This window comes from Stenella coeruleoalba (assembly GCF_951394435.1).
Source record: "Stenella coeruleoalba genome assembly, chromosome: 12".
NCBI lineage: Eukaryota > Metazoa > Chordata > Mammalia > Artiodactyla > Delphinidae > Stenella > Stenella coeruleoalba.
This window is the reverse complement of record NC_137158.1, coordinates 34,682,508-34,697,103: the sequence shown is the minus strand read 5'-3', so window position 1 is coordinate 34,697,103 and position 14,596 is coordinate 34,682,508. Positions and strand designations below refer to the sequence as shown.

Here is a 14,596-nt window from a genome sequence, read left to right as displayed (position 1 = left end):
AATAATAAAATAATCTTCAAAAAATTATGGTGTTGACAATAGTGTTGGCAATGAAAAAGAATATAACAACAAAATGAAAATACTTAAGGGTCTTTATTATGGTAGCATTTTAAAATTAGATTTAATAAAGAAGGAGGAAGGAAGCAGGTGTGTGTGTATGTGTATGTGCGATTATGTGGTAAAAAATTAGGTTCTGGTCACTTACAGAGCCTCTAAAGATTGGGACCCTAAGGTTTAAAAAATTATGCCTAATTTCACATTAAAACAAACAGCTTTCTTTCTCTATGATACCACCACCAATAGTTTTATGTTGATCTAGCTAATCTGGAGGTCTAGGAGAATATGAGAATTTATTTGAAATAAAACACATCAAGCTATTAGAGCCAGAATGAAAAGAAGAAATGCAGGGCAAGCGTGATCCCTGAAACAGGAGGAAAAAATATGGTGAGAAAAGGTTTGGTTGCCTTTGAATAAGTTGGTTGCAGGGATGGGGTACGAGCAGCCTGAGTTTGAATGAGGCACCCATTTCACATTAACATGTATAAGTAGTACTTATACACGTATACCTACTGTATCTTCCTTAAATTATTTTGATATTACTAGCTCCACAACACATGTTTAAAATTGCTTAGAAATTGTATAGAGATCGATAAGAATGAAAAACCTTTTTTCTTTGTGAAGCTGCATTATTTGGGTTTCCAAGTCCGAATGCTAGTAACTCTCTAAGAACTATGTGCTTGACTGTCGCTCTGTGACAATGGAAAGAGAAGAATCAGAGGGAAAACCCTATTGCAGGCACAGATTTGAAGGCCTAGAAATCTTTTTTTTTTTTAACATCTTAATTGGAGTATAATTGCTTTACAATGGTGTGTTAGTTTCTGCTTTATAACAAAGTGAATCAGCTATACATATACATATGTTCCCATATCTCTTCCCTCTTGCGTCTCCCTCCCTCCCACCCTCCCTATCCCACCCCTCCAGGTGGTCACAAAGCACCGAGCTGATCTCCCTGTGCTATGTGGCTGCTTCCCACTAGCTATCTATTTTACGTTTGGTAGTGTATATATGTCCATGCCTCTCTCCCGCTATGTCCCAGCTTACCCTTCTCCCTCCCCATATCCTCTGCTTTTGTTGGTATTATGGAAGAAGTTGCAGAACAATTTAGGGGACGATTCAGTCACTTCTCTCTTTTGTACTGTAATGCCTTCCACTGTCCTTGGGAGTTGGCTCCCACATAAGCCTCCTGTATCTGTGGGCTGCAACAATAAAGCCTAACAAGCTTAAGGAAGTAAACTGAGTACTGAAATACACAACCTTCCAGGAAGTGCTAAGAAAATAAAAACTAAGACTAAGTTGCAGATGCAAGCACATTTGTTCAATTCATTGAGCAACCAGGAAGAAAGAACCTCCTTAAGAGTAAGTGACTTTTCTGAAACAGTCACCAAATTTATAGTCATTTGCATGCTAAAGTGCTACTAGTCGTTAAGGGAAAGAACATGTACAGTAGCATTTAGTGCTAGTAATCTTTTGATGGACAAAAATCAATTATTATACAGGAGCCGCACAGTGGGGAACACTCAACGTATTTAGACAGGCTTGAAAACCAAGAACACAGAGGGAAAATAGGCATTCCTTCTATGAACTTAAATAAATATTCAGCCACCTGATACTGCCCCTAGCTAGTGTATCCATAGTAGTAAGGACAACAGGATGAGGCTAATAAACTGAAAAGAGAGCACACATTGTTCTCAAAAGCTCTCTGTCTCATTCAGAAAGAGTATTCTTGTTATTATTTTTGGTGATTAGAAATTTATATTTTAACAATTGTTATGCAATAAACGAAATCATCATATATGAAAACACAGTTCTAAGGTTGATATCTGTAACTCCAATAATAATGATAAACACAAGAAGCAAGGGAATTTTAACCACTGAATCTGAAATTCAAAAGCCAGAGTGGTAATATGAGGAATATGAAAGAGAGGGCATGAGTAGGCTGCAGTTTTAGGTCTAGACCTGCAGGTGAGGCTACATAATTTCCAAATTGTATGACATCATTTTAGTCAAAACTAACAAAATAAATATTTAAAAAATTGTTTAGAGCTTTCTAAAATGAACTCATTCCATGATATGACTACTGATACCTACTACGCCCATACAGTGTATTGGGCGTAGGTTATATTGTGGAAGAGGAGCAAAAAACATTAGTAAACAAGATGCTTAATCTCAATTCCAAAGAGAAAAAGTGAGATAGGCCCCGTTACTCTTTTGATTGCCCAGAAAAATCTGCGATTATGGTTTAAAGAAGCTGAAAGAAAACTGAGCGCTAAATTAGGAGAGGGGAGAAACAAGAGGCCCGAGGCATCCAAGCAAGAGTAGCCTAAATCTTGGCCCCTGAGGAAACGTCTAGATGTCTGGGGACACACCTGTAACGGCATCACAGTGCTCTAGCATATGTGGGATTTCTGGATGAGAAGCACTGCTTTAGGTGAACAATTCTCAATCAAGATGCTATTCTGGTCATAAACTATAGTTGTTAGACTTTTCCATCCTGGGCCACTAGAGACTTCATTTTACAGTATTGGTTGCTCAAGTTGGACACACAGATTGGTTGAAAGCCCACTTCTCTACTTTCTAGCTCTGTGACCATGAGCAGGTTACTTAGGCAATCTGCATACCAGCTTTCCCACCTGTAAGAGGATGGATAATGGTATCTACCTTAAAAGGTTATTATGACAATTAAATGAGTAAATCTATGAGTAGTGCTTTGAACAATGTCTAGCACATAGCAGCCATACCAAAAATGTGTATTTTTTTTTTAATGAACCATATTCATATAACCTTATTTAGTGAAGCTGAGAAGCAGATAAAAGCACCAGCCTCAGTTACCATGGTCTTCTTTCAATTTTGCAAATTTTCCAAGAATATCCAAGGGCTTTAGGGCCCTTGCATATTCTGTTCTCTCTGCTGAGAATATTCCTTCCCCCTCTCTTTACCTTGATAATTTCTTCTCAAACTTCAACTCTCTATCCTTCGGCAGTGAGACCTAACCTGGCCCATCCTTCCACTCCTGATCCCTGGTATAACTCTGGATCATTCTGTAAAAGGCATCACACACTTTATCTTTCTCTTATATCTTAATCACAAGGTGTGGTGTGTGGTACGTGTGTGTGTGTGTGTGTGTGTGTGTGCGTGCGTGTGTGTAGTTCTCCTTATGAATCCTACCATTTTCTAAGCTCCATAAAGGCAGAGACTGTGTCTATTTTCTCCATCAAATATAGTGGTTTGGGGCTTCCCTGGTGGCACAGTGGTTGAGAGTCCGCCTGCCGATGCGAGACACAGGTTCGTGCCCCAGTCCAGGAAGATCCCACATGCTGCGGAGCGGCTAGGCCAGTGAACCATGGCCGCTGAGCCTGCACGTCCGGAGCCTGTGCTCCGCAACGAGAGAGGCCACAACAGTGAGAGGCCCGCGTACCGCAAAAAAAACAAAACAAAAAAATATATATAGTGGTTATCACAAAGCCTGATATATCATCATCACTAAGTACCTATTTGTTAAATACAAAAAGAATGAATTAAAAAAATAAATAAATAAAATTCAAGAGAAATGGAGCTGATTATGATAAGCACACTGATGATGTCAAATTCTAGAAAACCTCACTGGCTCTTTTTAAGACACATAATAAAAATGTCAAACAAGAAGCATTAAGTGAACTTCTCTCTGTGGAGATATCATTATTCACAACATAGGCAGAATCTCCTCTGAGATTTTCCAAGAGAGAAAAGGACAAAATAATCATAACATAAATCAAATGATCATACTTCCTTATAAAATATAAATTAAGTATCTATAAATTATATCAAGCTGGCTTATATAAATAATGTAAATAATCTCTTCAAATCTTTTCCTGATTGTGGATACTCTGTAATCAGAGTATTCAGAAAAAGAAGTTTTTCAACTAAGTGATATAAAAACAAATAACATACCTTTCTTTTTAACAAAAATCACAACCTCTTTGAAACTAATACAGTGACATAGTCTAAAATATAAGTAACCTATCCATTAAAATGTAAGCTTAGAGTATGTTCCAGAGTTGAGCTTACATCTTGCTTATATGGAGCAATGATCTGAGGAATAGTTCTCAATCATCATCACAGGTCAGAATTACCTGTGGAACTTAAAAAAATGAATATGTCCTACAGTTAAAGGTAGCAATAATTTTTTAAAAGCTTTATGCTGGCTCTGATATGAAGCTAAGATTAAATACCACTTGTTTATGAATAGATATAAAATTGTTTATTGAGAAAAATATTTGGATACTTTTAATAAAATAACTCTGAATAATTAAGTAATACTGAGAAATTGTATGGGTAGTCTTAATCACCTGCTTTGTCTGGACAAGAAGTTTGCAATAACCTGCACACTTGAAAAATATTTAAATACAGCCATTTAAAAGTTGCTTATCCCCCTAATTTTCTGCTTAATTAAATATTGTTCATTTTATTTAATTTGACAAATATTTATTGAGTGCCTCCTATGCCCAAGTCACTCTTCTCTGACACTAAGAGATCTAAAAAGTGTAAACTTTGATTATTGGCCTTGTACAGATCCATGCCAAATAGAGACCCAGATATATACAAAATTTCTAAAATAAAAAAAATGCATGGTAACTGCTATGATAGAGTATTATGATACATGAAATGTACACTCCTCTGCCCACCCCAAACATAATGCAACTAAATGAAAAGATCAAAGAGTTTCACAGAGAGCATGTCATCTGAGATGGGTCTGGAAGGATGAAAATTTTTCACAGGGGATCATAAAGAAGTGAGCAAAGATTTGGAGCCATAAAATAAGTGATGCATTTGAGAGTTTGGCTGGATCAGGAAGAACATAGAAAGGAGAATGGGGGCTGGTTGCTGAAGATGACAGATGTCCCTTGCCCAGCACTCTTTACTCTGTGAGCATTGTAGAGGCACATGTGGTGTAAAAACAGGAGGCTTAGTCAGATCCTAATTCTCCAAGGAATGGTCGGTGATGTTTGGAGGAATATTGCACACATGAAATAATTTAAGAATAATATAGTATTCATTCTAAATAATATAAACTACTGACAAGTTCTATATTTCAGAAATGGAGAGAACCATATTGCAAACAAAGGGAACGGGGCTAACACAATCACAGTAACAGGCTAACTGATTACCCCAGTTCAGTTAAAATTCCTGAAGGGAATAATGGGAAATGACAATAGAAAGGTGGGAGAAAACAAGACTGTAGAAAGCTCTGAATGTCAGAGTCAAAACTTGGGGGCCTTTTTAATGGTCAATATGGATTCACTAAAGACTTGTAAGCAGAGAAGCAGGAAACGACAGAGTTAGATCTTCACAGTGGAGAGTGAAGTGCATTGCAATGGGAGAAGGTTGTCAGCAGGAGGGATAGTTACATAGTTACTGTAATTGTCCCAGCAGCAGGTTATGAGATCCAGGATATACTGGCAGATAAAGGATATATTAGTGCCCTGTGAGGACATTCCATCTGAGGACGAGGGCTGGTGGATTGGTGGGTTTGGGAGTTATCTTTGAAAAGAGGAGGAGATATAAAATTAAGTTAAAGGGACCAGAGAAGTTTGGATATGATGGAGCAAGTATTTACTGAGGTTCTTAGCAAGGGAGTAATTAAAAATCCTCATGAACTTCCATCACTGTCATTTCATGATTACAAGGTTTGCTTCATTATCAAGAGACTTTAACACAAGACGTTTTGTTTTGACATGCCTAGAGATCTGACATCCTTTGTTGTTACTATAAGGACAAGATTATGAATTCTTCCTGGCTTGATTTGCCACCATAAATCAAATTTAGAAATTATATAAATGCTAAAATTGTGTGGAGGTTTGTTCTGGACAATAATCTTACATTCCTATTGATTACCTGGGGAATCTTAAGAACTAGTACTGATAAATTTATTCTGTAGGTAAAAGTACTCACTAATTCATCAGCCCCTTGCTTGTCCTAAAATTAAGATTCCCATTTGCAAATGGCATGGTAGGCATACGTAAACATTACTGTGTGATCTAATTAAAATATATAATTATAAGAGGGGTAAAAATATCCAGCTTATCAGTATTAATTTAATTCTATTGGTGATGAAAATATTTCTGGCTTAAAACAGCACTTGTCATTTGATTTCATTAGGGAGATTAGTAAAGTAAAAGTGAATTTGCCATGATGAAAACAATTAAATTGAAATCAACGTTAAAATATAATTATATTAGAAAAAGTCCCAAAAAATAAATGGTATGCCCTCTGAAATATATCTGCAGGAGTTGAAAGCAGAAGCAAAGTTCACATGCAGCTCCTCACATAAGTATATTTATACAGCTGCATGTCCGTGTACTTTTCAAATCTTAACATTGACAATTTTTCAATAGCAACTAATTTTGTAGAAACATAAAGATTTCCAGTAATATATGAAGCTGTATTATTAATCAACATAAGCAGCCCAAACTTTAATATAATTTATATCATTAAAAGCTAACAAAATAAAACTGTGACTAAATTAACATTGACTCATCTGTTATACAGTAATTGCTAAATAACTGTAAAATATATTACATTCTGTTCATTACTACTCCAATTATAATGTCCTTTCCTATCCATTTCCATGTTTACCTACATTTATCTAAAAAGAATGGAAAAACACTTACCAAAATGGTGGTAACGATCAAAGAACGATTGGATAAGGAATCTGTGATGTTGGCTGGCTTTCCCTTTTGACTTTCTGTCATATTCAGGCCACTGGCTGGATCCCAAGTTCCAATCTATAAAATAGCATATGTACTTTGTAAATCGTCCATCAGGCACCTGGGAGAGAGCACTGAAGAGAAAGTTAAGACTGCTAACACTTATTATTCACATCTGCTGCATTATCTGCTGTTGTTGAAGTAAAGGCTGCTTGTTTTAAGCATGATTCACTGCTTTGTGAAGTGTGTCCAGTGAAGTGTGACATTAAAGAACAAAATGATCCATTGCACTTCTCCAGTCAGTGTGAGCAGCTTAATTTTCCATTCAGACTTTCATTCACCAAGATAAACTACTGCTGATGATACCTTGATAGCTGGCTGGAAACTCATTAATAGCACATATTTTTGACAGTAATGGATCTGTCTTATCCTCTCATTACAATGATAACATGCCATATTATATGGACAAAGCTAAAAGACAGAGCAAAACCTGGAGATCCAGGGTAAATTAATAGGTAAAAGCAGGCTTAAAAGAGGCATTAATTCGTATTCACAAAACCCCCAGTAGGGCAAAATCATACCCCAAATTACCTGCAGAGCATTTAAAAATACACATTTGCAGCTTTAAGATACTCCAAGGAAAGGAGATTACAGCATAATCTCATCTGGATAACCCATTCTAATACTTCCACTTGTATTCTATTCAATATGTATTTTAATTTAACTAATACCCTCTGATAGATTAGGCCATATACTCTCTGTGTTCAGACATTTTATACTCACTGAACACAGTCTATAGGATGACATAGAGCTACCTCTGGAGAGATACATATAAGCATAAGATGCCACTAAATACACAGATCGGGTGGTTTACATACATGCACCTGCACCATTGCATGTCATGTAACAATGGTGACCAGTAAAGGAAAACAGAAACAAAAGGAGACGCAGAGTCAGTATTTCTTAGTCAGCATTACCTTTCCTCACCCTCTCAAACCTGGGAGTCATCAGTAGTGAAATCTGTCTTACGTATGCCCCTAGCCAATTACCCAACTTGTTTTCCTCAAATGAAGCTATAAATTATCAATTTCTTTTTAAAGTAAAGTTTTGTACATACAGATCTTCCTCAACTTATGGATGAACCCATCATAAGTTGAAAACATTGTTAAATCAGAAATGCATTTAGTGGAGCTCTTCCGGGAAGATGGCGGAAGAGTAAGACGCGGAGATCACCTTCCTCCCCACAGATATACCAGAAATACATCTACGCGTGGAACAACTCCTACGGAACACCTACTGAACGCTGGCAGAAGACGTCAGACCTCCCAAAAGGCAAGGAACCCCCCACGTACCTGGTTAGGGCAAAAGAAAAAACTAAACAGAGACAAAAGGATAGGGACGGGTCCTGCACCAGCGGGAGACAGCTGTGAAGGAGGAAAAGTGTCCACACACTAGGAAGCCCCTTCGCGGGTGGAGACTTCGGGAGGCGGAGTGGGGGAGCTTGGGAGCCGCGGAGGAGAGCACAGCAACAGGGGTGCGGAGGGCAAAGCGGACAGATTCCAGCGCAGAGGATCGGGCCGACCGGAACTCACCAGCCGAGAGGCTTGTCTGCTCGCCTGCCGGGGCGGGCGGGACTGGGAGCTGAGGCTCCGGCTTTTGTCGGAGCGCCGGGAGAGGACTGAGGTTGGCGGCGTGAACACAGCCTGCAGGGCGTTAGTGCACCGCGGCTAGCCGGGAGAGAGTCCGGGGAAAAGTCTGGAGCTGCCGAAGAGGCAAGAGACTTTTACGTCCCTCTTTGTTTCCTGGTGCGCTAGGAGAGGGGATTAAGAGCGAGGCTTAAAGGAGCTCCAGAGACGGGCGCGAGCCGTGACTAAAAGTGCGGAGCCCAGAGGCAGACATGAGACGCTAAGGCCGCTGCTGCTGCCACCAGGAGGCCTGTGTGCGAACACAGGTCACTAGCCACACGCCCTTCCGGGGAGCCTGTGCAGCCCGCCACTGCCAGGGTCCCGGGATCCAGGGACAACTCCCCCGGGAGAACGCACGGCGCGCCTCAGGCTGCAACGTCACGACGGCCTCTGCCGCCGCAGGCCCGCCCCACACTCCGTGACCCTCCCTACCCCCCGGCCTGAGTGAGCCAGAGCCTCCGAATCAGCGGCTCCTTTAACCCCGTCCTGTCTGAGCAAAGAACAGACGCCCTCCGGCGACCTACACGCACAGGCGGGGCCAAATCCAAAGCTGAGCCCCTGGGAGCTGTGAGAACAAAGAAGAGAAAGGGAAATCTCTCCCAGCAGCCTCAGAAGCAGCGGATTAAAGCTCCACAATCAACTTGATATACCCTGCATCTGTGGAATACCTGAATAGACAACGAATCATCGCAAATTAAGGAGCCCTGTGGATGAAAGGCTCTTGGTGCTGCAGCCAGGAGTCAGTGCTGTGCCTCTGAGGTGGGAGAGCCAACTTCAGGACACTGGTCCACAAGAGGCCTCCCAGCTGCACATAATATCAAACAGCAAAAATCTCCGAGAGATCTCCATCTCAACGCCAGCACCCAGCTTCCCTCAACGACCAGCAAGCTACAGTGCTGGACATCCTATGCCAAACAACTAGCAAGACAGGTACACAACCCCACCCATTAGCAGAGAGGCTGCCCAAAATCATAATAAGTCTACAGACACCTCAAAACACACCACCAGACGTGGACCTGCCCACCAGAAAGACAAGATCCAGACTCATCCACCAGAACACAGGCACTAGTACCCTCCACCAGGAAGCCTACACAACCCACTGAACCAACCTTAGCCACTGGGGACAGACACAAAAAACAACAGGAACTACGAACCTTCAGCCTGCAAAAAAGGAGACCCCAAACACAGTAAGATAAGCAAAATGAAAAGACAGAAAAACACACAGCAGATGAAGGAGCAAGATAAAAACCCACCAGACCTAACAAATGAAGATGAAATAGGCAGTCTACCGGAAAAAGAATTCAGAATAATGATAGTAAGGTTGATCCGAATCTTGGAGATAGAATGGACAATAGAATGGACAAAATGCAAGAATCAGTTAACAAGGACCCAGAAGAACTAAAGATGAAACAAGCAACGATGAACAACACAATAAATGAAATTAAAAGTACTCTAGATGGGATCAATAGCAGAATAACTGAGGCAGAAGAACGGATAAGTGACCTGGAAGATAAAATAGTGGAAATAACTACTGCAGAGCAGAATAAAGAAAAAAGAATGAAAAGAACTGAGGACAGTCTCAGAGACCTCTGGGACAACATTAAACGCACCAACGTTCGAATTATAGGGGTTCCAGAAGAAGAAGAGAAAAAGAAAGGGGCTGAGAAAATATTTGAAGAGATTATAGTTGAAAACTTCCCTAATATGGGAAAGGAAATAGTTAATCAAGTCCAGGAAGCACCGAGAGTCCCATACAGGATAAATCCAAGGAGAAATACGCCAAGACACATATTAATCAAACTGTCAAAAATTAAATACAAAGAAAACATATTAAAAGCAGCAAGGGAAAAACAACAAATAACACACAAGGGAATCCCCATAAGGTTAACAGCTGATCTTTCAGCAGAAACTCTGCAAGCCAGAAGGGAGTGGCAGGACATATTGAAAGTGTTGAAGGAGAAAAACCTGCAACCAAGATTACTCTACCCAGCAAGGATCTCATTCAGATTTGATGGAGAAATTAAAACCTTTACAGACAAGCAAAAGCTGAGAGAGTTCAGCACCACCAAACCAGCTCTACAACAACTGCTAAAGGAACTTCTCTAGGCAAGAAACACAAAAGAAGGAAAAGACCTACAATAACAAACCCAAAACAATTAAGAAAATGGGAATGGGAACACACATATCGATAATTACCTTAAATGTAAATGGACTAAATGCTTCCACCAAAAGACACAGAGTGGCTGAATGGATACAAAAACAAGACCCATATATTTGCTGTCTACAAGAGACCCACTTCAGACCTAGAGACACATACAGACTGAAAGTAAGGGGATGGAAAAAGGTATTTCATGCAAATGGAAACCAAAAGAAAGCTGGAGTAGCAATTCTCATATCAGACAAAATAGACTTTAAAACCAAGACTATTAGAAGAGACAAAGAAGGACACTACATAATGATCAAGGGATCGATCCAAGAGGAAGATATAACAATTGTAAATATTTATGCACCCAACATAGGTGCACCTCAATACATAAGGCAAATACTGACAACCATAAAAGGGGAAATCGACAGTAACACATTCATAGTAGGGGACTTTAACACCCCACTTTCACCAATGGACAGATCATCCAAAATGAAAATAAATAAGGAAACACAAGCTTTAAATGATACATTAAACGAGATGGAGTTAATTGATATTTATAGGACATTCCATCCAAAAACAACAGAATACACATTTTTCTCAAGTGCTCATGGAACATTCTCCAGGATAGATCATATCTTGGGTCACAAATCAAGCCTTGGTAAATTTAAGAAAATTGAAATTGTATCAAGTATCTTTTCCGACCACAACGCTATGAGACTCGATATCAATTACAGGAGAAGATCTGTAAAAAATACAAACACATGGAGGCTAAACAATATACTACTTAATAACGAAGGGATCACTGAAGAAATCAAAGTGGAAATCAAAAAATACCTAGAAACAAATGACAATGGAGACACGACAACTCAAAATCTATGGGATGCAGCAAAAGCAGTTCTAAGAGGGAAGTTTATAGCAATACAATCTTACCTTAAGAAACAGGAAACATCTCGAATAAACAACCTAACCTTGCACCTAAAGCAATTAGAGAAAGAACAAAAAAACCCCAATGTTAGCAGGAGGAAAGAAATCATAAAAATCAGATCAGAAATAAATGAAAAAGAAATGAAGGAAACGATAGCAAAGATCAATAAAACTAAAAGCTGGTTCTTTGAAAGGATAAACAAAATTGATAAACCATTAGCCAGACTCATCAAGAAAAAAAGGGAGAAGACTCAAATCAATAGAATTAGAAATGAAAAAGGAGAAGTAACAACTGACACTGCAGAAATACAAAAGATCATGAGAGATTACTACAAGCAACTCTATGCCAATAAAATGGACAACCTGGAAGAAATGGACAAATTCTTAGAAAGGCACAATCTGCCAAGACTGAATGAGGAAGAAATAGAAAATATGAACAGACCAATCACAAGCACTGAAATTGAAACTGTGATTAAAAATCTTCCAACACGCAAAAGCCCAGGACCACATGGCTTCACAGGCGAATTCTATCAAACATTTAGAGAAGAGCTATCACCTATCCTTCTCAGACTCTTCCAAAATATAGCAGAGGGAGGAACCCTCCCAAACTCATTCTACGAGGCCACCATCACCCTGATACCAAAACCAGACAAGGATGTCACAAAGAAAGAAAACTACAGGCCAATATCACTGATGAACATAGATGCAAAGATCCTCAACAAAATACTAGCAAACAGAATCCAACAGCACATTAAACGGATCATACACCATGATCAAGTGGGGTTTATTCCAGGAATGCAAGGATTCTTCAATATACGCAAATCAATCAACGTGATACACCATATTAACAAATTGAAGGAGAAAAACCATATGATCATCTCAATAGATGCAGAGAGAGCTTTCGACAAAATTCAACACCCATTTATGATAAAAACCCTGCAGAAAGTAGGCATAGAGGGAACTTTCCTCAACATAATAAAGGCCATATATGACAAACCCACAGCCAACATCGTCCTCAATGGTGAAAAACTGAAAGCATTTCCACTAAGATCAGGAACAAGACAAGGTTGCCCACTCTCACCACTCTTATTCAACATAGTTTTGGAAGTTTTAGCCACAGCAATCAGAGAAGAAAAGGAATCCAAATCGGAAAAGAAGAAGTAAAGCTGTCACTGTTTGCAGATGACATGATACTATACATAGAGAATCCTAAAGATGCTACCAGAAAACTACTAGAGCTAATCAATGAATTTGGTAAAGTAGCAGGATACAAAATTAATGCACAGAAATCTCTGGCATTCCTATACACTAAGGATGAAAAATCTGAAAGTGAAATCAAGAAAACACTCCCATTTACTATTGCAACAAAAAGAATAAAATACCTAGGAATAAACCTACCTAAGGAGACAAAAGACCTGTATGCAGAAAATTATAAGACACTGATGAAAGAAATTAAAGATGATACAAATAGATGGAGAGATATACCATGTTCTTGGATTGGAAGAATCAACATTGTGAAAATGACTCTACTACCCAAAGCAATCTACAGATTCAATGCAATCCCTATGAAACTACCACTGGCATTTTTCACAGAACTAGAGCAAAAAATTTCACAATTTGTATGGAAACACAAAAGACCCTGAATAGCCAAAGCAATCTTGAGAACGAAAAATGGAGCTGGAGGAATCAGGCTTCCTGACTTCAGACTATACTACAAAGCTACAGTAATCAAGACAGTATGGTACTGGCACAAAAACAGAAATATAGATCAATGGAACAGGATAGAAAGCCCAGAGATAAACCCACGCACATATGGTCACCTTATCTTTGACAAAGGAGGCAGAAATGTACAGTGGAGAAAGGACAGCCTATTCAATAAGTGGTGCTGGGAAAACTGGACAGCTACATGTAAAAGTATGAGATTAGATCACTCCCTAACACCATACACAAAAATAAGCTCAAAATGGATTAAAGACCTAAATGTAAGGCCAGAAACTATCAAACTCTTAGAGGAAAACATAGGCAGAACACTCTATGACATAAATCACAGCAAGGTCCTTCTTGACCCACCTCCTAGAGAAATGGAAATAAAAACAAAAGTAAACAAATGGGACCTAATGAAACTTAAAAGCTTTTGCGCAGCAAAGGAAACCATAAAGAAGACAAAAAGACAACCCTCAGAATGGGAGAAAATATTTGCAAATGAAGCAACTGACAAAGGATTAATCTCCAAAATTTATAAGCAGCTCATGCAGCTTAATAACAAAAAAACAAACAACCCAATCCAAAAATGGGCAGAAGACCTAAATAGACATTTCTCCAAAGAAGATATACAGAGTGCCAACAAACACATGAAAGAATGCTCAACATCACTAATCATTAGAGAAATGCAAATCAAAACTACAATGAGATATCATCTCACACCAGTCAGAATGGCCATCATCAAAAAATCTAGAAACAATAAATGCTGGAGAGGGTGTGGAGAAAAGGGAACCCTCTTACACTGTTGGTGGGAATGTAAATTGATACAGCCACTGTGGAGAACAGTATGGAGGTTCCTTAAAAAGCTACAAATAGAACTACCATATGACCCAGCAATCCCACTACTGGGCATATACCCTGAGAAAACCATAATTCAAAAAGAGTCATGTACCAAAATGCTCATTGCAGCTCTATTTACAATAGCCCAGAGATGGAAACAACCTAAGTGTCCATCATCGGATGAATGGATAAAGAAGATGTGGCACATATATACAATGGAATATTACTCAGCCATAAAAAGAGACGAAATTGAGCTATTTGTAATGAGGTGGATAGACCTAGAGTCTGTCATACAGAGTGAGGTAAGTCAGAAAGAGAGAGACAAATACCATATGCTAACACATATATATGGAATTTAAGGAAAAACAAAATGTCATGAAAAACCTAGGGGTGAAACAGGAATAAAGATACAGACTTACTAGAGAATGGACTTGAGGCCATGGGGAGGGGGAAGGGTAAAGGGTGACAAAGCGATAAAGAGGCATGGACATATATACACTACCAAACGTAAGGTAGATAGCTAGTGGGAAGCAGCCGCATAGCACAGGGAGATCAGC

The 14,596-nt window shown here is 39.2% G+C and overlaps 1 protein-coding gene across 9 annotated transcripts in view; it reads right to left on the bottom strand.

Moving 5' to 3' along the window:
* Nucleotides 1-14,596, bottom strand: part of GRIK2 (glutamate ionotropic receptor kainate type subunit 2) — a 641,759-nt gene that overhangs the window by 214,882 nt on the left and 412,281 nt on the right. For all 9 annotated transcript variants that reach the window (XM_079938731.1, XM_079938723.1, XM_079938729.1 and 6 more), the window contains one exon: nucleotides 6,708-6,821. In XM_079938731.1, coding sequence (XP_079794857.1) covers nucleotides 6,708-6,821 — 114 coding nt within the window. The remainder of the gene's footprint in view (nucleotides 1-6,707; nucleotides 6,822-14,596) is intronic.